Source organism: Manis pentadactyla, chromosome 13 (assembly GCF_030020395.1).
Source record: "Manis pentadactyla isolate mManPen7 chromosome 13, mManPen7.hap1, whole genome shotgun sequence".
NCBI lineage: Eukaryota > Metazoa > Chordata > Mammalia > Pholidota > Manidae > Manis > Manis pentadactyla.
In genome coordinates, this window is record NC_080031.1 from 35,607,923 (window position 1) to 35,635,911 (window position 27,989).

The 27,989-nt window shown below is 39.5% G+C and overlaps 1 protein-coding gene across 5 annotated transcripts in view; it reads right to left on the reverse strand.

Moving 5' to 3' along the window:
• The window catches only part of POGLUT3 (protein O-glucosyltransferase 3), a 41,548-nt gene extending 13,809 nt beyond the window's left edge, over positions 1-27,739 (reverse strand). For 3 of the 5 annotated variants that reach the window (XR_008993301.1, XM_057490693.1, XM_036902662.2), the window contains exons 1-3: positions 21,757-21,999; positions 16,058-16,255; positions 13,897-14,183 (exon numbers count right to left, since the gene is read on the reverse strand). Coding sequence is in view for 4 of the 5 variants with exons in the window: in XM_057490693.1 (XP_057346676.1) it covers positions 13,897-14,183; positions 16,058-16,255; positions 21,757-21,958 (687 nt within the window). In the remaining variant the exon portion in view is untranslated. Of the gene's footprint in view, positions 1-13,896; positions 14,184-16,057; positions 16,256-21,756; positions 22,000-25,983 lie in introns of those variants that run through there. The other 2 variants (XM_036902664.2, XM_036902663.2) reach the window with 2 other exon arrangements.
• Between the last annotated feature and the right edge of the window lie 250 nt (positions 27,740-27,989).

Consider the following 27,989-nt stretch of genomic DNA (forward strand, 5'->3'; position numbering starts at 1 on the left):
AGAACAAAACCCCCGGGCCAGATGGATTTACCTCGGAATTTTATCAGACATACAGGGAAGACATAATACCCATTCTCCTTAGAGTTTTCCAAAAAAATAGAGGAGGAGGGGATACTCCCAAACTCATTCTATGAAGCTAACATCACCCTAATACCAAAACCAGGCAAAGACCCCACCAAAAAAGAAAACTACAGACCAATATCCCTGATGAACGTAGATGCAAAAATACTCAACAAAATATTAGCAAACCGAATTCAAAAATACATCAAAAGGATCATACACCATGACCACGTGGGATTCATTACAGGGATGCAAGGATGGCACAACATTCGAAAGTCCATCAACATCATCCACCACATCAACAAAAAGAAAAACAAAAACCACATGATCACCTCCATAGATGCTGAAAAAGCATTTGACAAAGTTCAACATCCATTCATGATAAAAACTCTCAGCAAAATGGGAATAGAGGGCAAGTACCTCAATATAACAAAGGCCATCTATGATAAACCCACAGCCAACATTATATTGAACAGCGAGAAGCTGAAAGCATTTCCTCTGAGATCGGAAACTAGACAGGGATGCCCACTCTCCCCACTGTTATTTAACATAGTAATGGAGGTCCTAGCCACGGCAATCAGACAAAACAAAGAAATACAAGGCATCCAGATTGGTAAAGAAGAAGTTAAACTGTCACTATTTGCAGATGACATGATACTGTACATAAAAAACCCTAAAGACTCCACCCCAAAACTACTAGAACTGATATCGGAATACAGCAAAGTTGCAGGATACAAAATCAACACACAGAAATCTGTGGCTTTCCTATATACTAACAATGAACCAATAGAAAGAGAAATCAGGAAAACAACTCCATTCACAATTGCATCAAAAAAAATAAAATACCTAGGAATAAACCTAACCAAGGAAGTGAAAGACTTATACTCTGAAAACTACAAGTCACTCTTAAGAGAAATTAAAAGGGACACTAACAGATGGAAACTGATCCCATGCTCGTGGCTAGGAAGAATTAATATCGTCAAAATGGCCATCCTGCCCAAAGCAATATACAGATTTGATGCAATCCCTATGAAACTACCAGCAACATTCTTCAATGAACTGGAACAAATAATTCAAAAATTCATATGGAAACACCAAAGACCCCGAATAGCCAAAGCAATCCTGAGAAAGAAGAATAAAGTAGGGGGGATCTCACTCCCTAACTTCAAGCTCTACTATAAAGCCATAGTAATCAAGACAATTTGGTACTGGCACAAGAGCAGAGCCACAGACCAATGGAACAGACTAGAGAACACAGACATTAACCCAGACATATATGGTCAATTAATATTTGATAAAGGAGCCATGGACATACAATGGCGAAATGACAGTCTCTTCAACAGGTGGTGCTGGCAAAACTGGACAGCTACATGTAGGAGAATGAAACTGGACCATTGTCTAACCCCATATACAAAAGTAAACTCAAAATGGATCAAAGACCTGAATGTAAGTCATGAAACCAATAAAATCTTGGAAGAAAACATAGGCAAAAACCTCTTAGACATAAACATGAGTGACCTCTTCTTGAACATATCTCCCCGGGCAAGGAAAACAACAGCAAAAATGAGTAAGTGGGACTATATTAAGCTGAAAAGCTTCTGTACAGCAAAAGACACCATCAATAGAACAAAAAGGAACCCTACAGTATGGGAGAATATATTTGAAAATGACACATCCGATAAAGGCTTGACGTCCAGAATATATAAAGAGCTCACACGCCTCAACAAACAAAAACAAATAGCCCAATTAAAAAATGGGCAGAGGAACTGAACAGACAGTTCTCCAAAAAAGAAATACAGATGGCCAACAGACACATGAAAAGATGCTCCACATTGCTAATTATCAGAGAAATGCAAATTAAAACTACAATGAGGTATCACCTCACACCAGTAAGGATGGCTGCCATCCAAAAGACAAACAACAACAAATGTTGGCGAGACTGTGGAGAAAGGGGAACCCTCCTACACTGCTGGTGGGAATGTAAGTTAGTTCAACCATTGTGGAAAGCAGTATGGAGGTACATCAAAATGCTCAAAACAGACTTACCATTTGACCCAGGAATTGCACTCCTAGGAATTTACCCTAAGAATGCAGCAATCAAGTATGAGAAAGATCAGTGCACCCCTATGTTTATTGCAGCACTATTTACAATAGCCAAGAATTGGAAGCAACCTAAATGTCCATCGATAGATGAAGGATAAAGAAGATGTGGTATTTATACACAATGGAATACTACTCAGCCATAAGAAAAGGGCAAATCCAATCATTTGCAGCAACATGGATGGACCTGGAGGGTATTATGCTCAGTGAAACAAGCCAAGCGGAGAAAGAGAAATATCAAATGATTTCACTTATCTGTGGAATATAAGAACAAAGGCAAAACTGAAGGAACAAAACAGCACCAGAATCATAGAACTCAAGAATGGACTAACAGGTACCAAAGGGAAAGGGACTGGGGAGGATGGGTGGGTAGGGAGGGATAAGGGGGGGGAGAAGTAGGGGGGTATTAAGATTAACATGCATGGGGGTGTAGGAGAAAAGGGAGGCCTTACAACACAGAGAAGGCAAGTAGTGATTCTACAACATTTTGCTATGCTGATGGACAGTGACTGTAAAGGGGTTTATAGGGGAGACCTGGTATAGGGGAGAGCCTAGTAAACATAATATTCGTCATGTAAGTGTAGATTAGTGATGCCAAAAACAAAGAAAAAAAAAAAAAAAAAGAGGGCAGTTCCTGTGTGGTAACCTCCAATGAGTTCTACACAAGGGTATAAAGGGCATATAAAAGTGTAGGCAAAGGGTCTGTTTGTGTTTATACAGAGGATCAAAGCCTAATTGGGCTACCCCAAAAATGAACTAAGATACGATATGAAAAAGAACTTCCAACATCAGCACTCTCTGGAAGACTCATGCCAGAAGATGATCATCAAAAAACCCCAACAAAGATCCACGCACTGCTACAGCTGTAGATGCACTCATCCCACCAGTTCCTGGACTTGCCATGGGAATGAGGAAGGAGATATCTAAGCTGGCCTGTGCATACAGTAAAACAACAAATTTGACTGGATCTATACTGTTGGAACTCAACCAAGAATTTGGAGAAGTGCAAATTGTAGCGCTCCAAAGTCTTACAACTACAGACTATTTGCTGTTAAAAGAACATATGGCATGTGAACAGTCCCCAGGAATGGGTTGTTTTAATTTGTCTGATTTCACTCAGACTGTTCAAGTTCAGTTGGACAATATCCACCATATCATAGATAAGTTTTCACAAATGCCTAAGGTGCCTAACTGGTTTTCTTGGTTTCACTGGAGATGGCTGGTAATTACAGATATGCTTTGGTTATGTAACTATACTCCTATTATGTTAATGTGTGTGCGCAATTTAAGTAGTAGCTTAAAACCTATATATGCTGAAGTTACTCTAGAAGAAGATATGTCAAAGAAATAATCAATCTTCCCATGTTTTCTTCCGCCTGCTAATTCTATAGCTTTTCTTCTTCCTTCCTAATTACAACCCTTAAATAGAATTCGTGCCTCATATCAAATTTACCGAGTATCATAATTCTTCCAAGTGGTAAAGATACCTCAAGACAAATGCTGGGCATAGAAGCTACAGGGCATAAATATGCAAAGAAGTAAAAAGCTAACCTTTTCAAACAATAAGGCTTCCCTCTCACTTACCAACTTCACATTTCCCTGTTTGGCCCCGGAAGATGACTGGTTAGCCAGAGACGGGTAAGATTCCTCAAGGGAGGAACAACCTAAGACAGGCACAGTCGCAGGGGGGCCATCAGGTGAGAACTTGGGGATCAACAGAGGTGAGGCTTAGAACCTCACCCCCCCTGTTTTGAGAGAAATCTTCTGCATACGTGGATGTTTTATTGCCCTGGTCTAGCTTCGATTAACACATAGTCTACAGGCACACACCTGATCATCTACATTTGCTCTCTTACAACACTAAACTATGTTTTCTACCTTTATCCTGTATCTACCTACCACTTCAGCATTTTATTAAAAATAATAATAATAGAGGGAGAGGGGCAGAAGATGGCGGCGTGAGTAGAGCAGCGGAAATATCCTCCCAAAACAACATATATCTATGAAAATATAACAAAGACAACCCTTCCTAGAATAAAGACCAGAGGACACAGGACAATATCCAGACCACATCCGCACCTGAGAGAACCCAGCGCCTCGCGAAGGGGGTAAGATACAAGCCCCGGCCCGGCGGGAGCCGAGCGCCCCTCACCCCAGCTCCCGGCGGGAGAAGAGCAGGCAGAGCGGGAGGGAGACGGAGCCCAGGACTGCCGAACACCCAGCCCCCGCCATCCGGGCCAGAGTGCAGGGCGCTCGATACTAGGAAAACAGGGCAGCAAGAACAGTGAGCAGGCACTGGAGGCTGGGCGACAGAGGGTATAAGAAAAGCGCGTGACCATTTTTTTTTTGCTTTTTTGCTGTTTTGTTTTGGCGAGCGCTTTTTGGAAGTCTTAAAGGGATAGGGACCCCAATAATAGGGAAACAGGGCAGAAAGACCTGTGAGCAGAGGCCTGAGGCTGGCACCGCAGAATAAAGAAAAACGAACGACCACCTTTTTTTTTTTTTTTAATTAAAAATTTTTTTTTCTTTTTTTTTTGGTGGGCGTTGTTTTGTTTTGGCGGGTGCTTTTTGGAAGTCTTAAAGGGGCAGGGCGGGTCACTTAATCCAGAGGTAGGGAATCCGGGATCTCTGGGCACCCTAACCCCTGGGCTGCAGGGAGCAGGGAGGCCCTTTACGGAGATAAATAGCCTCCCAGCAGCTCCTGCTCCAACGCGACTCCACCATTTTGGAGTAGCTGCCCGAGCCAGGCCACGCCCACAGCAACAGCGGAGATTAACTCCATAGCAGCCGGGCAGGAAGCAGAAACCCTGTCTGCGCGCAGCTGCGCAGCACAAGCCACTAGAGGTCGCTGTTCTCCCAGGAGAGGAGGGCCACAAACCAACAAGAAAGGAAGTCCTTCCAGCCGTCACTCGTCCCAGTTCTGCAGACTATTCCTATCACCATGAAAAGGCAAAGCTACAGGCAGACAAAGATCACAGAGACAACATCAGAGAAGGAGACAGACCTAACCAGTCTCCCTGAAAAAGAATTCAAAATAAGAATCATAAACACGCTGACAGAGATGCAGAGAAATACGCAAGAGAAATGGGATGAAGTCCGGAAGGAGATCACAGATGCCAGAAAGGAGATCGCAGAAATGAAACAAACTCTGGAAGGGTTTATAAGCAGAATGGATAGAATGCAAGAGGCCATTGATGGAATTGAAATCAGAGAACAGGAACGCATAGAAGCTGACATAGAGAGAGACAAAAGGATCTCCAGGAATGAAACAATATTAAGAGAACTGTGTGACCAATCCAAAAGGAACAATATCCGTATTATAGGGGTCCCAGAAGAAGAGAGAGGAAAAGAGATGGAAAGTATCTTAGAAGAAATAATTGCGCAAAACTTCCCCACACTGGGGGAGGAAGTAATCGAACAGACCACGGAAATACACAGAACCCCCAACAGAAAGGATCCAAGAAGGGCAACACCAAGACACATAATAATTAAAATGGCAAAGATCAAGGACAAGGAAAGAGTGTTAAAGGCAGCTAGAGAGAAAAAGCTCACCTATAAAGGGAAACCCATCAGGCTAACGTCAGATTTCTCAACAGAAACCCTACAGGCCAGAAGAGAATGGCATGATATATTTAATACAATGAAACAGAAGGGCCTTGAACCAAGGATACTGTATCCAGCACGACTATCATTCAAATATGACGGTGGGATTAAACAATTCCCAGACAAACAAAAGCTGAGGGAATTTGCTTTCCACAAACCACCTCTACAGAACATCTTACAGGGACTGCTCTAGATGGGAGCACTCCTAGAAAGAGCACAGCACAAAACACCCAACATATGAAGAATCGAGGAGGAGGAACAAGAAGGGAGAGAAGAAAAGAATCTCCAGATAGTGTATATAACAGCTCAATAAGCGAGCTAAGTTAGGCAGTAAGATACTAAAGAGGCTAACCTTGAACCTTTGGTAACCACGAATTTAAAGCCTGCAATGGCAATAAGTACATATCTTTCAATAGTCACCCTAAATGTTAATGGGTTGAATACACCAATCAAAAGACACAGAGTAACAGAATGGATAAAAAAGCAAGACCCATCTATATGCTGCTTACAAGAAACTCACCTCAAACCCAAACACATGTACAGACTAAAAGTCAAGGGATGGAAAAACATATTTCAAGCAAACAACAGTGAGAAGAAAGCAGGGGTTGCAGTACTAATATCAGACAAAATAGACTTCAAAACAAAGAAAGAAACAAGAGATAAAGAAGGACACTACATAATGATAAAGGGCTCAGTCAAACAAGAGGATATAACCATTCTAAATATATATGCACCCAACACAGGAGCACCAGCATATGTGAAACAAATACTAACAGAACTAAAGGGGGATATAGACTGCAATGCATTCATTCTAGGAGACTTCAACACACCACTCACCCCAAAGGATAGATCCACTGGGCAGAAAATAAGTAAGGACACGGAAGCACTGAACAACACAGTAGAGCAGATGGATCTAATAGACATCTATAGAACTCTACATCCAAAAGCAGCGGGATATACATTCTTCTCAAGTGCACATGGAACATTCTCCAGAATAGACAACATACTAGGCCACAAAAAGAGCCTCAGAAAATTCCAAAAGATTGAAATCCTACCAACCAACTTTTCAGACCACAAAGGCATAAAACTAGAAATAAACTGTACAAAGAAAGCAAAGAGGCTCACAAACACATGGAGGCTTAACAACACGCTCCTAAATAATCAATGGATCAATGACCAAATCAAAATGGAGATCCAGCAATATATGGAAACAAATGACAACAACAACACTAAGCCCCAACTTCTGTGGGACACAGCAAAAGCAGTCTTAAGAAGAACGTATATAGCAATCCAAGCATATTTAAAAAAGGAAGAGCAATCCCAAATGAATGGTCTAATGTCACAATTATCGAAATTGGAAAAAGAAGAACAGATGAGGCCTAAGGTCAGCAGAAGGAGGGACATAATAAAGATCAGAGAAGAAATAAATAAAATTGAGAAGAATAAAACAATAGCAAAAATCAATGAAACCAAGAGCTGGTTCTTCGAGAAAATAAACAAAATAGATAAGCCTCTAGCCAGACTTATTAAGAAGAAAAGAGAGTCAAAACAAATCAACAGTATCAGAAACGAGAAAGGAAAAATCACGACGGACCCCACGGAAATGCAAAGAATTATTGGAGAATACTATGAAAACCTATATGCTAACAAGCTGGGAAACCTAGGAGAAATGGACAACTTCCTAGAAAAATATAACCTTCCAAGATTGACCCAGGAAGAAACAGAAAATCTAAACAGACCAATTACCAGCAACGAAATTGAAGCGGTAATCAAAAAACTACCAAAGAACAAAACCCCCGGGCCAGATGGATTTACCTCGGAATTTTATCAGACATACAGGGAAGACATAATACCCATTCTCCTTAAAGTTTTCCAAAAAATAGAGGAGGAGGGGATACTCCCAAACTCATTCTATGAAGCTAACATCACCCTAATACCAAAACCAGGCAAAGACCCCACCAAAAAAGAAAACTACAGACCAATATCCCTGATGAACGTAGATGCAAAAATACTCAACAAAATATTAGCAAACCGAATTCAAAAATACATCAAAAGGATCATACACCATGACCACGTGGGATTCATCCCAGGGATGCAAGGATGGTACAACATTCGAAAGTCCATCAACATCATCCACCACATCAACAAAAAGAAAGACAAAAACCACATGATCATCTCCATAGATGCTGAAAAAGCATTTGACAAAGTTCAACATCCATTCATGTTAAAAACTCTCAGCAAAATGGGAATAGAGGGCAAGTACCTCAACATAATAAAGGCCATCTATGATAAACCCACAGCCAACATTATATTGAACAGCGAGAAGCTGAAAGCATTTCCTCTGAGATCGGGAACTAGACAGGGATGCCCACTCTCTCCACTGTTATTTAACATAGTACTGGAGGTCCTAGCCACGGCAATCAGACAAAATAAAGAAATACAAGGAATCCAGATTGGTAAAGAAGAAGTTAAACTGTCACTATTTGCAGATGACATGATACTGTACATAAAAAACCCTAAAGACTCCACCCCAAAACTACTAGAACTGATATCGGAATACAGCAAACTTGCAGGATACAAAATCAACATACAGAAATCTGTGGCTTTCCTATATACTAACAATGAACCAATAGAAAGAGAAATCAGGAAAACAACTCCACTCACAATTGCATCAAAAAAAATAAAATACCTAGGAATAAACCTAACCAAAGAAGTGAAAGACTTATACTCTGAAAACTACAAGTCACTCTTGAGAGAAATTAAAGGGGACACTAACAGATGGAAACTGATCCCATGCTCGTGGCTAGGAAGAATTAATATCGTTAAAATGGCCATCCTGCCCAAAGCAATATACAGATTTGATGCAATCCCTATGAAACTACCAGCAACATTCTTCAATGAACTGGAACAAATAATTCAAAAATTCATATGGAAACACCAAAGACCCCGAATAGCCAAAGCAATCCTGAGAAAGAAGAATAAAGTAGGGGGGATCTCACTCCCTAACTTCAAGCTCTACTATAAAGCCATAGTAATCAAGACAATTTGGTACTGGCACAAGAGCAGAGCCACAGACCAATGGAACAGACTAGAGAACACAGACATTAACCCAGACATATATGGTCAATTAATATTTGATAAAGGAGCCATGGACATACAATGGCGAAATGACAGTCTCTTCAACAGGTGGTGCTGGCAAAACTGGACAGCTACATGTAGGAGAATGAAACTGGACCATTGTTTAACCCCATATACAAAAGTAAACTCAAAATGGATCAAAGACCTGAATGTAAGTCATGAAACCAATAAAATCTTGGAAGAAAACATAGGCGAAAACCTCTTAGACATAAACATGAGTGACCTCTTCTTGAACATATCTCCCCGGGCAAGGAAAACAACAGCAAAAATGAGTAAGTGGGACTATATTAAGCTGAAAAGCTTCTGTACAGCAAAAGACACCATCAATAGAACAAGAAGGATCCCTACGGTATGGGAGAATATATTTGAAAATGACACATCCGATAAAGGCTTGACGTCCAGAATATATAAGGAGCTCACACGCCTCAACAAAGAAAAAACAAATAACCCAATTAAAAAATGGGCAGAGGAACTGAACAGACAGTTCTCCAAAAAAGAAATACAGATGGCCAACAGACACATGAAAAGATGCTCCACATCGCTAATTATCAGAGAAATGCAAATTAAAACTACAATGAGGTATCACCTCACACCAGTAAGGATGGCTGCCATCCAAAAGACAAACAACAACAAATGTTGGCGAGGCTGTGGAGAAAGGGGAACCCTCCTACACTGCTGGTGGGAATGTAAACTAGTTCAACCATTGTGGAAAGCAGTATGGAGGTATATCAAAATGCTCAAAACAGACTTACCATTTGACCCAGGAATTGCACTCCTAGGAATTTACCGTAAGAACGCAGTAATCAAGTTTGAGAAAGACAGATGCACCCCTATGTTAATTGCAGCACTATTTACAATAGCCAAGAATTGGAAGCAACCTAAATGTCCATCAATAGATGAATGGCTAAAGAAGATGTGGTACATATACACAATGGAATACTACTCAGTCATAAGAAAAGGGCAAATCCAATCATTTGCAGCAACATGGATTGAGCTGGAGGGTATTATGCTCAGTGAAACAAGCCAAGCGGAGAAAGAGAAATACCAAATGATTTCACTTTTCTGTGGAATATAAGAACAAAGGAAAAACTGAAGGAACAAAACAGCAGCAGAATCACAGAACTCAAGAATGGACTAACAGTTACCAAAGGGAAAGGGACTGGGGAGGATGGGTGGGTAGGGAGGTATAAGGGGGGGAGAAGTAAGGGGGTATTAAGATTAACATACATGGGGGGGTAGGAGAAAAGGGAGGGCTGTACAACACAGAGAAGGCAAGTAGTGATTCTACAACATTTTGCTATGCTGATGGACAGTGACTGTAAAGGGGTTTATAGGGGAGACCTGGTATAGGGGAGAGCCTAGTAAACATAATATTCATCATGTAAGTGTAGATTAGTGATACCAAAAACAAAGGAAAAAAAAAAAAAAAAAAGGGCAGTTCCTGTGTGGTAACCTCCAACGAGTTCTACACAAGGGTATAAAGGGCATATAAAAGTGTAGGCAAAGGGTCTGTTTGTGTTTATACAGAGGATCAAAGCCTAATTGGGCTACCCCGAAAATGAACTAAGATACGATATGAAAAAGAACTTCCAACATCTGCACTCTCTGGAAGACTCATGCCAGAAGATGATCATCAAAAAACCCCAACAAAGATCCACGCACTGCTACAGCTGTAGATGCACTCATCCCACCAGTTCCTGGACTTGCCATGGGAATGAGGAAGGAGATATCTAAGCTGGCCTGTGCATACAGTAAAACAACAAATTTGACTGGATCTATACTGTTGGAACTCAACCAAGAATTTGGAGAAGTGCAAATTGTAGCGCTCCAAAGTCTTACAACTACAGACTATTTGCTGTTAAAAGAACATATGGCATGTGAACAGTCCCCAGGAATGGGTTGTTTTAATTTGTCTGATTTCACTCAGACTGTTCAAGTTCAGTTGGACAATATCCACCATATCATAGATAAGTTTTCACAAATGCCTAAGGTGCCTAACTGGTTTTCTTGGTTTCACTGGAGATGGCTGGTAATTACAGATATGCTTTGGTTATGTAACTATACTCCTATTATGTTAATGTGTGCGTGCAATTTAAGTAGTAGCTTAAAACCTATACATGCTGAAGTTACTCTACAAGAAGATATGTCAAAGAAATAATCAATCTTCCCATGTTTTCTTCCGCCTGCTACTTCTATAGCTTTTCTTCTTCCTTCCTAATTACAACCCTTAAATAGAATTCATGCCTCATATCAAATTTACCGAGTATCATAATTCTTCCAAGTGGTAAAGATACCTCAAGACAAATGCTGGGCATAGAAGCTACAGGGCATAAATATGCAAAGAAATAAAAAGCTAACCATTTCAAACAATAAGGCTTCTCTCTCACTTACCAACTTTACATTTCCCTGTATGGCCCCGGAAGATGACTGGTTAGCCAGAGACAGGTAAGATTCCTCAAGGGAGGAACAACCTAAGACAGGCACAGTTGCAGGGGGGCCATCAGGTGAGAACTTGGGGATCAACAGAGGTGAGGCTTAGAACATCACCCCCCCGTTCTGAGAGAAATCTTCTGCATACGTGGACATTTTATTGCCCTTGTCTAGCTTGGATTAACACATAGTCTACAGGCACACACCTGATCATCTACATTTGCTCTCTTACAACACTAAACTATGTTTTCTACCTTTATCTTGTATCTACCTACCACTTCAGCATTTTATTAAAAATAATAATAATAAGCCAGAGACGGGTAAGATTCCTCAAGGGAGGAACAACCTAAGACAGGCACAGTCGCAGGGGGCCATCTGGTGAGAAAATGGGGAGCAGTAGAGGTGAGGCTTAGAACCTCTCCCCTCATGTTCTGAGAGAAATCTTCTGCATACGTGGATGTTTTATTGCCCTCGTCTAGCGCGGATTAACACGTAGTCTACAGGCACACACCTGATCATCTACATTTGCTCTCTTACAACACTAAACTCTGTTTTCTACCTTTATCTCGTATCTACCTACCACTTCAGCATTTTATTAAAAATAATAATAATAGAGAAATGTGGTATCCACATATACATCAGGTTTAAAAATCAAATGAATATTCATATTTGAACTGACTGTGTATAGTTCCTAATGCATTAACAAAACCGAAAGCTTCTGTGATGACTGCCCTTGCACTGTTCACCATGTAACTTATTCACTAAGTAAGAATTTGTACTCCATGTAAGAATTTGTTCGTTATGCATCAGAAGATTGGAGACTGACGAAAATTGGGCTTGGGGTGGATTAATGATTGTGCATTGAGTATTGACCCCCCTATACAGAGATTTGTTGTGGTTAACAACTATTTGATCAATAAATATGAGAGATGCCCTCACAATATATATATATATATATATATATATATATATATATAAACACACTTCCAATTGTAAAATAAATAAGTAACCGGGATGTAATGTATAGCATAAGGAATATAGTCAAAATATTGTAACAACTTGGTATGGTGATACCTGGTACCTAGAAATATCATGTATATAAATGTTGAGTCGCTGTGTTGTACACCTGAAACTAATGTAATGCAATGCTGTTGTCAACTACCCTTCAATAAAAAAAAAAAAAGAAAGTGATAACACCCAAAAAAAAAAAAAATAATAATAATAATAATAATAATAAAGAGAGAAATGTGGTATCCACATATAAATCAAGTATAAAAAACAAATGAGTATTCATATTTGAACTGACTGTTTAGAGTTCATAATGCATGAGCAAAACCGAAAGTTTCTGTGATGACTGCCCTTGTAGTGTTCACTATGTAACTTATTCATTATGTAAGAATTTGTTCTCCATGTAAGAACTTGTTTGTTATGCCTCAGAAGATTGGAGACTGACGAAAATTAGGCTTGGGGTGGATTAATGATTGTACATTGAGCATTGACTCCCCTATACAGAATTTTATTGTTGTTAACAACCATTTGATCAATAAATATGAGAGATGCCCTCACAAAAAAAAAAAAAAAAAAAAGGACAGACTTCCAATGGTAAAATAAATAAGTAACCGTGATGTAATGTATAGCATAAGGAATATAGTCAAGATATTGTAACAGCTTGGTAGGGTAATAGCTGGAACCTAGAATTATGTATATAAATGTTTTATCACTGTGTTGTACAGTTGAAACTAATGTAATGTAATACTGTGCGTCAACTACCCTTCAATAAAAAATAATTATCTAATAAAAAAAAAAAATGCTCATCCCCACTCTTCAGTCTGCACGGTCAGGAAGAAGAAAGAAAAAAAGGCAGTTTGAGTCGCTCTGCTTAACAGTTTTGCAAATGTGGAAAGAGAGGTTGAATAGAGCTGTTGGGGAGTTGTTAGGGATGTGGGGAATCTGAAAGACAGAGGGCCTAACCATATTTAGTAAGAGGTCAAGACCTAAAGATCAAGACCAGCCAGTGAGAAATTTCCAGAGGCAAGGGTGATCAAGAGTCTGATTAATACAGGGATGCCAATTTTTAAATGCTAGATTTTTTTTTTTTACTATGCATGAGTATAAAATAACTCTTACTTCAACATTCAACAAAATGTGCCGTGCACACTATCTTTTAGGGGCTCATAGGGTAAAATAAAGAAAATGGTCATTTTGAGGTGTCAGGAAGAAAAGAGCTGCAGAAAATGAAGTCTGAGTGGAAGGAGCATTCAGCAGGAAGGGAGAATTTCAAGAAGAGACCTTGAGGCTGTAAATGGGAGTTCACAGAAAACTTGGGACTGCCCTGTAGGGCCTTCTTACTTGGAATGGGAGCTAAACCATTTAATTTAAACGTTGGAGGAAAATGAGATCCATAAAAATGGAGAATTTATGAACAATCAGGTGGTAGACATCTTAGATTCACATTTCCAAGCCTGGAATTTCCATTTTTTTACCATTGTTACTCTAAGCATTTAAATGTTTACAACTAAATAATTAAACTATACCGTTTTGGAACGAATGAATCAGTTCTCATACCTTTCTTGCCAGTGACAGCAAAATCTCATCTGAGAACATTTTGAAGTCTGTGTACTTCCCTAAGGATCTCCGGTAGACGTGGTTATCAAGAATCGTGTAATGAACGATGGCACCCCTCTCATCCCCAAACCTTTTCGGAACTTCGTTTAGCATCTGCTGGAGATTGATGCTGGGGAAAGAAGCAAAATCCTTGGCAATCTGTGGTTCCTCGATTGGACAAGAAAGAGTATCCTGCCAGGCCTGAGGATCCTCTTCCGGACACTCGCAGTACTCGTGGTACACTGGGCCTGGGAAAGCAAAACGTACAACACCTCACTCCATGAACAAGCACCCCACACAGGGCATGGTGTCAGTATGAACACACCGTTCTGACATGAACACGAGATGTCTTCTTGGTGAATTCTAAGATTATCCAGACAGGTATAATCTGCCCCAAACAAATCAGTGGTGAAAGTAGTTATGTTGGGGTCCCATGCTTCTATTTTCTATCCGCCTTTTTTACTACCCTAGACAAACTAGTAGAGCACATGCTCTCTCCCAGTATAACCCACTCTGAGTCAATTAACTGATAAATTCAGTTCTGGTGAGTTATAAATGGCTGATGAACACAAAACAACTTACCTTTTAACAAAGAAAAAGAAAATGTATTTCTTCTCAGGCATTATGACATGGTTGGGGTGGTGATTTTTTACGACAAGAGGTATCTCTTTCTCGGAGTCCCTAAAATCATTTCCATCAGCACATCTCTTAGAAAACATGTGATCCACATATATCTGGTAGTGTGATTTTAAAGTACCCAGTCATAAGTATAAAACTTCTCTCAAGACTCATTTGTAAAAGAATTATGCAAATTTTATGTTATTTCAAAATATGTCCACAAAAACAATTTTAAAAATTATTTAAATTTCTTGAGGATTCTCTTTCAGATCAAGGTGAGTACCATGGATCAATTTACTCCCCTAACTGAAATACCAAGTAAACAGACAAAAAACATGAAACAATAGTTTTTAAGACACCAGACATAAGGCAAGAAGGACAGTGAGTCTGAGAGCTGGGAAAACATGAGGTGAACCTTAAAATTCCTAATAATTACTGCCTAGGAGAGTTTCCAGATTCCAGGAGGAGGAATCGAGGCAGAGCCCAGCAGTCTCACTGAGTTCAAAGTCCAGGGGGATAGAGGCAGCTAGGATTTGTAGGACAGACTTTTTGAAAAGACAGAGAGAGAGCATGCTGCAGAGATCTGCAGTTTCCTTCCTGTGTTGAGGTGTCCTAATGAGAGCATCTATGAGGACACTCTCCAAGGCAGGAAAAGAACCACACAAGGACAAGGCACAGGACCCCTTGTTCACAAAGGCTTATGAATAGTGCCTATTCATACCAGCCAAGGTGGAGAGCAGCTTAATTCACGGAATCTGGGTAGAACGGTAGAGAGATATCATCCATGTAGTGAGGAGGAATTAGCTCTTGATTAAACATGGCTCTGGACTTGCCTAACAAACTGTAGAAGCAAAATTTGAAAGGTTCAAGTGTTTCCAAATAACTGCATCCTAGAAGAAAGCTAGAGAGGATGAAAAAGCATCAGGAGATGAAAAATACACTGGATGGAATTAATGACAAATTGGATATGGCAGAAGAAAAGATCAGTGAACTTAACAATATAGAGGTAGAAACTACACAAAATGAAATGAGTAAAAGAATTTAACAAATGAAAAGGGCATCAATGAGCTGTGGGATCATTTCAAGCCTAATATGTGGGTAATTAGAATGCATGGAGGAATCAGGGGTAGAGCAGAAAAAATATCCAAAGAAATAATGGCCAAAATTTTTCTGGATTTAATGAAGACTATAAACCTAAAGATTCAATAAGGTCCACAAAACCAAGCACAAGAAACATGAAGAAAACGACATCAAAGCTCATTATTAAATTGCTCAAAACAACTGTTAAATAGGAAAACCTTTAGGAATACAGAAGAACAAAGATACTTTATCAGACTTTTTTGTTTATCATTTAAACCTCTTTAGTTTTTTTTCCTTAAAATTTCAAATTAAATTGAGCCCCAGGAGGTTCATATACTATGTTTACTCTATTGCACACAACCCATTCAAAAAGGCATCAGATCTGCACCTAAGGCTGCCTCTGGATCACTTAGTGATCACTTACCTTTCAAAATATAGGGAGACTGAGCCACATGTTCATCACCATAAAGTACCTCTATCTTCAGCCCTTCACTGACAGTTTCATACATCCTATATCGCATCAAAAATGTCCCATCATTCCTGTCCAAAGGTTTAGGGACATGAATCCGGACTAACTCTTTAGGTGAAAGAGATTTGATTACTACTTTAAATAGCGTTTGACCTGAAAGAAAAAATATATATATATAAAACTCAACTAGTTCATGATTATTTTGTCTTAACAATTGTTGAATAGGTGTCTTTACACAGAAGTTACTCTTTTTCTATACCACAAATGGTAAACAAAATAATTTTAGTTTGGAAGATCTTTGAGGCCAGGAACTACATCTGGTTTATGTCTTCAAATGAAGCATCTGATTCAACATTTGACCATTAGTTATTTAATAAAGATTACTGAATGAGCCAAATTAATTTTTAAAAGCAAGGAAGAGATTAACTTTTTGTGTATTTGACCTTTTCTCTTTTGGGTAGGTTTACAGCCTGGGTAGTTAAAAATCCATAAACTCTTAGAATGACAGAGCTCTAAGGCAATCCAACTTTCTTCTTGTAAAATACAACATGCACACACAGACACACACCCACACATCTTTATAAATACTAGAGTTTACTTCTCTTAAGCTTGTTTCCTCATGTTGAAATTAAACAGATATACTAGGATGATCTAACAACCCTTTCAACTCTAAAATTCTGTGGGTTTTGTGTTTCAGAGTAAAAAATGCCTGCTTAGCAAACTTTTCCTTCTTTTTTTGCAGTATTAATTAGGCTTTGAAACAATACTGTTTTGATGAATGTTACTGTGGCCCAGGAATAAACACTTCTCTTCAGAGTGCTGTGGCTACCACACCTGCACTCAGCACAAACCTAATCCTCAGGAGCTTTAAGAATAAAGGTCAGTTAATGTCCTAAGCACGGTTAATCACCATATCAAAGGGAAATATTTTAAGAATGTGGTGAATATATATTGTTAACTCTATTTTGAAATATATTAACATATCTATTTTGAAATTACTGAAACAAGTTTTTTTCTCCTATTCTTAGTCTGTAAATCTAGGGAGTGAAGTTTCTATTTTTTTGATATTTAAGGGTTTTCTTCTTGTGGGTCAGAAGAAATGTTTCTCAGTCTCTTCTAGTTAGTAATGGTAATGTAGTATCTGAGATCTTCCTATTAAATAATTAAGTACTAAACATACATTTTAGGATCCTTGAAATGACTGTGATAGAAATATGTAAAGAAATTTTTTAAATAAATGAACTGTAATAAACCTAGTGGATGTTGGGAGAAAAGGTAATAATTTAATGTGAAACTATTATAAATGTTAGCCAATTACCTGAAATGCTTAAATGGAACACAGAAGTTACTGCTTTGTGTTATTTCTCACTTGGCTTCAGGAAGGTAATGCAGTGTGGAATACTGAAAATCAGGAGAGCAGAGCCTGGGAAATGGAAGGTCATTTCCTTTATTCCCTTCCCCAAGTGGAAACAGAACAGAAATTTTGTCTCCTGATCAAACAGTCTTGTTCTCCATTAAGTTTATTATTTTAAATAAACAAAACAGATAGAAGCATATTAATGTCTTTGAATTTTTGCAAGAAGAAAACAGAAAAAAAATACCCAGCTCCAAAATGCTACATTATTTCTAAATTTCAAGTACTGTACTAGATCTCTAGGCTCTCTTACAGTTATAATATTTTTTACATTTGAAATAACATTGTAAAGTTATATTTCAAAATATGTATAATAGAATACAGCCAAATACATATTTTAAATGTTCAGATATTTTTATAGTTATTTTTCATGTCTGTGTCATTGTTGGCAGGAAACTAATGTTAGCGTCAATGCAAACTAATAATGCTCAGGACTGAAAAAGAAATAAGCAATTCTAACCTCATAAAAGAGAAAATGAAAAGAGTATAATTTTTGCATTGCTTCAAATGGAAGGAATGTAGATTCTCATTTGCCCTAGGGGCTTAAGTAATGGAACAGAATTGCAGCTCACCTTGAGTTTTTCTACTTCACAAATTAAAACTTTTTTAAGAGAGATAGCTAATTGAGTAAGAATGTGGTGACTATGCAGACAATAGGTTAGCAGTATCTGTCTTAAATCCTTAGAATTAGAAACTTTGAAAACTTTTGATTTGAGAACAAGAACTCAAAAGCACGTTTTAAAAAAATTCACTTTCTTAGCACTTATTATATGCCAGTGCCTGAGCTTGAGATTTTCATATGGATTTTCTATCTTATTTATTTCCTACAAGAATTTGTAAGGTAGGTATTGTCACCCCCATTTTACAGATCAGGAAACCAAGGCTCCAAGAAGTTAAGTGACTTGCCCGAGGTCACATGCACATGAGTAGCAGAGACAATATTTGAACACCTTCTTTCATAGCCCTTCCTGAATCCACTCATTGTCACATTGCATAATGTTAGCATATAAATTCACAGAATTGAAAGTTGAAGGAACAATCTGTGGCATCCATGACGCAATGGAGTTACTGCCTCCTCTATTGTTTAGGAAGTTTATTAAGGCTCTGCAGCTGCAACAAAATGCTGACCCCACAGGGCTAAGGGAACAGTTCCAGAAGGCCAATTTTTTTTTTGCCTTGAGGCTAAATGGAATCCTCCAAAAATGTCTGACTGCCTGTTGACTATGGACACTCTCCAGGAACTTAATTGAAAACAGATTTGTGACAGTCATATTATGGGTGATTTGATTAAAGGGAAAGAACATTGAACTAGGTATTCAACAGGCTGCAGTCTAGTCTTGGCTCTGACAGTTAACTACTGTGGGACCACAGGCAGGATACTTTAACTTCACTCAGTTTCTTATATGAAAACTGAAAATAATAACATATATCCTTTTTATGTCCCAATTAAGGAGAACAAATTAAATAGGGCACAGTTTAAAACACCGAAGTGCTACACAACTAGGAGGTAAGATTATTTACCGTTACTAATGAAGTAGAGGAGGACTGAGTGGAAAATTAGTATTTTTATCCTACTATCTTGACATATTCCAAACACTCACCCTCAACCCCTTTTTTCTTTTCTTCTACGATATTTACTGAGCATCTAGCTCTGCCAGGCATTGTACTAGATGCTGGGAATATAACAATATCAAGAGGTTCTGCCTATATTCATAACATAAGGAAATACCAATTTAAATTAGAAGTTAGTGAGAATAGAGATAGTCATTTTCCTCATCCAAGATCACAGACCCCCTAATTTCTGTCTGTTGACTGCAGTTTGAGGTCCCCTGCTTTAGACCATTAAAATTCACGAGTGTTACTTAGGTATCTGGAGATGTTCAGTGTAATAATGGTATTTAGATAAATGTGACACTTTAAATGGGAATGATAATTAGTAAGGGAATCTTGGTAGGTCATGTAAGACAGTCTACAGCTTGAGAAAAGTTAGTCTCTTTTTAATTTACTTCTTGAAGGAGGAAAAATTTCAGGACTTGCAAATGAATGGTGATAACAGAAGTAAGAAACAAGTTAAGTGAGCTTTTCAGAACTATAGGACAGCCTTTTAAATGGTAGCTGGAAGTCAAGTAGCATGAAAGGAAACAAGAGAATCTAAGGGAATGAAAATGTGGTTGTATGAAAAGACTTAGTGAAAGTCTTTAGTTTTGGGGTTTTTTCTTGTGACATTTCTTTCCTGATTAAAAAAACAGTATGATCATTTTGGAGGAAATTTTTCTTGGGAAAAAAGAAGAGTGAAAAAACTTCCTTCCTCTCTTGCTATGAGCCCTGATACTGGTTTATTTATTAAAAAATTGGAATGAAACTTTATAATTTCTTTTCTCTTTATTCCATCCTTAACCTAGTATAAGCATTATTAAGTAATCTTTTAAAATGTTACTCTAAAAATCTTTTTAAGTTTTAATTGTGGTAAAACAGGTATAACTTAAAATTGACCATCTTGACCATTTTTAAGTATACAGTTCAGTCATGTTAAGTATATTCACATTTTTACGCAACGAATCTACACCTTTTTCATTGTGCAAAACAGAATATCTATACCCATTCAACAACTTCCCATTTCCCTCTTACATCAGCCCCTGGGCAACCACCACTCTACTTTCTGTTTATATGAATTTGTCTACTTTAGGTACCTCATGTAAGTGTAATCTAAAATGTTACTTTTAATGGGCTGTCAAAGATTCCATCACATGAATATACCATACTTTATTTAGCAACTACCTATAGTTGGCTATTTAAATTTGCTGTAATAAATAATTATAATGCTGCAAGAATATCCCTGCATATAAACCTTTGACCACATTCTGATAATTTTCTCAATAGAGCTATCTGGAAACCAGATGATCAGATTTAAGGGCATGGACATTTTTTGTAAATGATATCTTCAAAAATATTACATTTTCTAACTGTTGAAGCTCATTTTATTTATTTATTTTTGTATGTTAGGTTTGTAAATGTTTAAGGCTCTTGATGTACTTGGAAAATTTCCAGAAACATTTTACCAATTTGTGCTCCCACCAGCCCAGGATAAAGATCACTGTCTGAGAGTATCTCATTGCTCCCTTAACAACTTTGGATCTTATCACTTAGAAAAAACTTTGACAATATTTTTAGATTAAAAAATGGAATTTTATTTAATTTATAATAAGAAGTATGTCATTTTGGATCATGTGATTTTTTTCCTGTATAATTTTTTTCCTTCTTTTCTTCCTAAAGTAGCCCCCCATTATAACATTATAAACAATTTTAGAAAATACAGACAACTATAAAAAAGAAGATACACTCCATGTGAAAGACTTTGCATCTGGGTTTAAGAATCTTCTGATCCTTAAGGCCATGGAAAGTCTCTCTAAAACTGAAAGAAAAAAAAAAGAATCACAGCTTTTCACTGTGCAGGGGAGAGGCCCTGGGTTATTCTGAGTGTCTGCTAATAAAACAGGTTGCAAATTGGCTGGATTTATATTAGACAAAAAATTAGCAAATCCTGACTGGCAACAGCTTGAAACTAGCAGAACAAGCTGTAAGAAGTAGCAAAGGTAACATATGAAGGAGAATGTGGGAAGACATCTGGGCAGCAGGGATTCTGGACAAGATCCATCCTTGGTAGAGGGAACACTAGTGAGTTCTATTGAGTTTCACAGATTCCTGAAATCTGCTTTCAAAAACTCAAAACTATAAGAAAATAAAAATCTAGCCTGCAAAACTGCTTCCTTTTCTGCCTACAGCTCTGACATTTCTTTAATGTAGGAGTTTCCTGTTCAAACCCAGACCTGAACAACGTAATCCGACAATTCTGGGCTGGATGACTCAACGCGTGCGGGCACTCCCCGCACTGCAGCAGCGCGGCTGACTACGTCAGAGGCGGGAAAGACCACCTCCAACCTGTGACTCACACCGCGCTCGTTAGCACCCTGGGCGCCGTCCACTCGGAACTTCAGTCCCTGCACAGTAAACGAGCAAGGGCCCTCGGCGTTCCTTCGTTCGTTCATTCATTCATTCAATAGACTTTTGTTGCGACTCCTTCCGCCTGTGTAGGGCAGGCGGAGGGAAGAGGTGACCAGACCCAAGGCGGGGCGATGGACGCCCAAGCAGGCGGCGGGCGGAGACCCGAGAGGCGCGGGCGCGGCGGGGACGCGCGGGGGAGCGGGCCGTAGGGCGAGGGAGGCCCGGGGCTGAACGCTACCTGGAGGCGAGCCGGTGAGGTTTTGGCCCTCCGAGTTGACGGCCTGCAGGTAGAAATAGCGGACGGGCAGAACGACGCCTGCCCGGAGTCCGGGCCCCCACACCAGGCTCCGCGGCGCGCTAACGGGCGCCTCGGGGGCCGCGGCGGCCACGAGCAGGGCGAGCGGCACCGGCAGCAGCAGGGCCCGCGGGAGGCGGCGCATGGTCGCCGGCCGCGGCGGTCGGCTTGGCGGCGGCGGGGAGGGCGGGGGTTGGCGGCGGCGGGGAGGGCGGGGAGCCGGGGCCCACCCGGGGGCGGGTCTGTGCGCCGCGGCCCGCCTCCCCGCCCCGGCTCTCCGCAGGGCCCTCCGCTCGGGCGCGCGGTGCTCGGCGGCCCTGCGCGCTGCACGGGGTCTGCGGTGGCCGCGTCCCCTCCTCCCCGAGCGGCGCTGAGCGCTCTGAGAACCGAGATCCAGGAGACGCAACGGAGAGCCCAGGGGCGCAGGCTGCGCCCTCCATCGCTGAGGCCTTGGCACGCCCAGACCCTCACCTCCGGTTTTTGTCAACTGCTTGGAGGAAACCGTTTATTAAGGACATAAACAGTGGTTTGCCGTGGGACGAGAGAAAGGGCCCCGCTGAGAAAAATGTATGCGCAGTTTAGGGAAATGCCTTTAGCCAAGGAATTTCATTGTGTTTACGAATGCAGAGCAAATGTCAGGCCCCTCCTCCTCTTCCCACACCACCTCGCACAACCCTCTGTTCACACCAGCACTACCGGGTCCTCTCTCTTTTTTCTTCTCTCCTCACTGGACTGTGATTTCCTTCATTCTCACCAATCCCCTGCCCCTACACTTCGCTCTTTCCAGCAAGTGTTTACTGGGCACCCACTGAGTTTTGGGCCAAAGCCCAAGCCAGGAGTGAGGAGCTGGGTGCTGCGGTAGCAGGAGTTTTGGTCAAGGCTTGCCCTGAGCCTGGTGGGTGAGCTTCCCGTCAGTCAGGAAGCTCCTGTCCTGGGTGACTGCTCAGGAATGATTGGTCTCGGCCACTCCTCAAAGGCTGGAAGTTGGATCTGGGGAGAGACTGGCAGGGGCCCCAAGAGTTGAAGCCACTGTCTTGCCTCTCTTTTCTGACCATTTTATCTACATTTGTTGATTGTTTTTCCTTCTTTTATCTGCTTACGTTTTGAATCTGTTAAAAGGAAATATTCTTCTCAGGCTGGGTGATCCAGGGGAACTCACCTCTCAGAACGGACACAGGTTTTCTGCACCCTCTGCCCAGGCCGCAGTCAGAATCAGCTGGCTTTAACTGGGCTTCTCAGCATTCTTGCTATGAGCAAAGTTTATGAGGGCAAAATCTTTCCCATATCGTCACCAGTTCTCCTGTTTTAGTAATGCTGAGCAGAGACTGTAGAGACTGTTCTTTATACTCTGGAAAGATTTTTAAAAGCTGGTAGTAAATCACTGGTAAATTGTAGGGCTAAATGTGGCATTATTTAATACTACTTTAATTGCTAAATTTTATTTTGTGGGGGTGTCTGCATTATTTAAGTAGAAGGCTTTACTTTGCTCTAGCTATCACTTTAAAAAATTGTGTGGAACACATTTGTTCACATTCATCCAAAATCAAACTTTACAAAATTTCCAGAGAAATAATCTAGTTAACTAGTATTGGATGGTAGTAAAAAATAGCCTAATAAATTATGTAACACTTGTGGTAACATCTAGTTTTCTTGAGAACATATCAAGGAAGCTATATAACTGTATCTGAACGCTCATTAAGCAGTACTGAATCTGTACCAACCTTTTCTTTTCTCATCTTAATCCATATCTTAGAAAGCATAGCTCTTCAGCTCACCTAATGTCTTGACCAGATTCTTTATCATAAATGAAATTTTATTCATTCAACAAATAATTATTCAATGTCTATGTTTTAAACATTATACTTTGGCTTCAAAGCTCCTGTGGTTTAGTGAAGAAGAAAGTCAAAGAGATACTGTAAATTGTGTGATAGGGGCTAAAATATAGGTGTCAAGAGCTGTGTAGGATCTGGGATTTTAGCCTCTTATAAACTAATAAGTTAGCCTATGACTGTTTCAGGAATGCTGTCAAAAGACAAGATTCCTGGGTCAGATAAAAAGGACTTTATTATTCAGTGTCAGAGCCTGAATAATGGTTTGTGTTGGATACCTATGTCCCTGTCCTCCATAATTTATATGTTGAAGCACAACCCCAGTTCTTCAAAATGTGACTGTGGTTGGAGACAGGGCCTTTAAAGAGATGATTAAGTTAAACGGAGGTCGTTTGGGTGGGCCCTAAAGCAATCTACCTGCTGTTCTTTTTTTTTCAGTCTTTTATTTTTAAGGATGGAATTTAAGGAAGCAAGAGAATCATCAATCCACTGTTTCCTTGAAGACTGAACTATAACTGGTGGTATTATTTCATTTAGTTTCTTACCTAAAGTAATGACTAAAAGGATCTTAACACTGTCAAGGAAGTGAATCACCCAGTCATAAAATTTGTTTCCATGTTTCAGGGTGACTTTAGATCAGAACTTCAGAGAGAAAAACAAGCAACTCTATATATTAGTCGAGAACAAATTGCAATGGTAAACAAGGGTGCCCGAGCACACAGCATTTTTAAAAACAGTATTTCCAAACAACAGTCTTGAAAACTCTAGCTTCTTAACAATTTCTTTGTAGCGAATTTATTTTTCAGGCCATTCCAGCTAACACCACGAACAAATCCCACATCTTCAGCTTGTTTTCAAGGTATCTCTCACTATTAGTGATGACCTCTGCTCATTAGAGGCTTACCTCATAGAAACTATCTTAACAGCAACAAGAGTTCTACTTGGGTTTTGAAAAGTCTCCCTGAGATGAGTAAGAAGCCTTAAGAAATTACACTAGCAAATATATTTCTATTGAGAAGGCTATTCCTTACAATGGCATGCAAAAATTTTAAAAATAAATCTATCATGTTGAATGCCAGTTTCACATAGTACTAACTGGATTCAGCTTTTAGATGGACAGATTGGTTCCTTAGGAAACCATCCAAAGTATCACGTTGCTGATCAGAAATCCTGCCATTTGTGACAACATGGATGGACCCAGAGGGCACTAAGCTCAGTAAAATAATGCAGACAGAGAAAAACAAATACCATATGATTTCACTTGCCTGTGGAATATAAAAAGAAAACAAACAAAACAGCAATAGACTTATAGACACCAAGAAGTGACTGGTGGTTACCATGGGGGAGAGGTTCAAAATTTTAATCATAATATGCATTAGTCATAGAGACTAATACATAGTACAGCATAGAGAATATAGGCAATAATTCCTTAACATCTTTCTGTGTTAACAGATAGTAACTACACTAATTGGCGTGAGTATTTAATAATGTAGGTAACTGTCAAATCACTATGCTGTATAATTGAAACCATTGTAATATTGTATATCAACTATATTTTAATTTTAAAAAATTAAAAAAAGAAATAGCTGAAAATGGGTATAGTATAAAGATAAATGGGATTTTCTACTGTTTTCTTTTTTTTTTAATTTTACTTTGGTATCATTAATCTACAATTACATGAAGGACATTATGTTTACTAGGTTCCCCCCTTCACCAAGTCTACCCCACATACCCCTTCACAGTCACTGTCCATCAGCCTAGTAAGATGCTGTAAAATCACTACTTGTCTTCTCTGTGTTGCACAGCCCTCCCCATGCCGCCCCCCACTATACATGTTAATCGTAATGCCCCCTTTCTTTTTTTTCCCACCCTTATCCCTCCCTTCCCACCCGTCCTCCCCAGTCCCTTTCCCTTTGGTAACTGTTAGTCCATTCTTGGGTTCTGTGCTTCTGCTGCTGTTTTGTTCCTTCAGTTTTCTTTTGTTCTCATACTCCACATATGAGTGAAATCATTTGGTACTTGTCTCTCTCTGCCTGGCCTATTTCACTTAGCATAACACCCTCCAGCTCCACCCATGTTGCTGCAAATGCCAGGATGTTTTTTTCTTATAGCTGAGTAATATTCCATTGTGTATATGTACCACATCTTCTTTATCCATTCATCTACTGATGGACATTTAGGTTGCTTCCATATCTTGGCTATTGTAAATAGTGCAGCAATAAACATAGGGGTGCATCTGTCCTGCTGTTCTTATAAGAAGAGGAATTTCAACATGCAGAGAGACAGGAGCACTCGTGCACAGAATAAAGACCACGTGAGGACACAATGAGAAGGTGGTCACCTGCAATCCAATGAGAGAGGCTTCTGTGGACCTCTTGATCGTGGACTCCCAGCTTCCAGAACTGTGGGGAAACAAATTCTATCATTTAAGCCACCCAGTCTGTGGTGTTTGCTATGGCAGCCCTAGCAAACTAAACACTCCTGGTCTGGTGGGGACAATACAGAAGCCTTATCTTGGATGCCTGAAGTGGGTTGCATTACAAGAGAAGCATGCTGAATTTAGGGGACTACTGTTTATAGAGTAAGTGGAATTAAGCCTGCTTTTTATTGGTGGGGAGATACTATCTTTCAGGGTTGCTTGCTCCAAACACAACCCTAAGAAATGGCAGGGGTAAAGAGTGGTCTAAGACTTACATTCTCAGAATGCACAGCAAAATGATTTAGGAACATTCCAGACCCATAGCAGATTGTCTCTCCCAATGTAAGTACACCATATGAGGGCCAGTTAACTTGATCTTGGGAGGATTAATAGAGGCTTTCTGAAAGAAGTAACGTCTATGTTGAAACATGAAGACCAAATAGAAATCTGATGCAGGAGGAAGGAGAGATGTACATTTCAGGCAGAAGAAACATCACAATAAAATCTTGAAGTAAATGACACACTCAAGAAGTTTCTAGTCCCTTTCACATTCGTCTCTGCTTTGAATTCCAATTTTAGACACATAGAATTGTAGTCTATATGTGATTCTGGAAGGTCTTAGGTTCAATATACTCTTATGAATTGCACTGACCCCCAGAATCTTCACATTAAAGCTATGTAGACTTCACAGCTATTGATTGTCCACTCAGTTCACAACTTTCCTATCTTTTCTAGTTACCACTCTTTTTAACTGCACAATCCATGGTTAACAATGAGGCTTTGAAAACATGACCTTAACCCAATAACTGCAGTTGATTGGCCCAGTTTGAGACCTGCCTCATGCTGAACCAATCAGAATCTTTCCCTTGGGAATTTAAAACCAGGATTAAAAGATTTCAATTTGTGACTGACCTTTTAAACAGATGCAAAGTAAACTTCACCATTTTTTGGCTTATAGACTGAAAAATAGAGAACAAATATAGAAAAGTCTCTGGGTTTTCTATACAGTGTGCTATGCAGACTTGGTGCAGTTCATGAGTGGCATCTCTGCCCTTGGTTTCTGGGATATCCCTGTAACCTTTTAATAAATTCCTCTTTTGACCTTAGAGGATTGTCTCATTCAATGTCACTAATTAATAAAAACCTTACACAAGATTAGATGAGCTCAGATACTATAAAACACCTACAAACTTATTTTAAGTATTTTAATAATAATCTATTCAACACCCATTTTGTCATGCATTCTGCAAGGTGCTGGGGATATAAAACCAGTGCCTGCCCTTCCATTTTTACAATTCTTAGGATGGATTTTAGATTGTGACACAATTAGCTTAAATATTAATATAATTAGTTTACTACTAATATTCAGACCCTTTTAGTATGGGGGTATTTCCTCCTAACACACAACTGCTCATTGGTTCAGCTGAGTCAGGCACTCATCACTGAACCAATCAACTGTGCTCAGATTCTTGGGTCCTATAAGAACATAGATTCCTCCACAGTGAACATATAGCGGTGGCGATGGTGGTGGGGTGTGTGTCAGAGAATGAAGCTCCCAGAGAAAATGAAAAAGGGACTACTGGGCAGACAATTATATCGGTATCTTCTACATGCCTCCAAAACAATTCTAGAAGTATTTCCAGGTTTACTCTAGACTGGAATGACAGCATAATCTAGAAAGGATGGTTGGGAGAGAAAGCCTGGGTTTAGAGAGAAAATTAACAGAAGGATTAATTTGATTAAATACAGTATTTTGTAGAATCAAGTAAAAATATGAATTTTTTAAAGAAAATAATTTATTATTCTCCTAGTCTTTTAAAAAATTATCTTTAGTTTTTTACCCGTATGCCCATTAATACATAATTCTAAGTATTTAAATATAACCATAATTATATATACACATATACTTGTATATATATGTGTTTGTA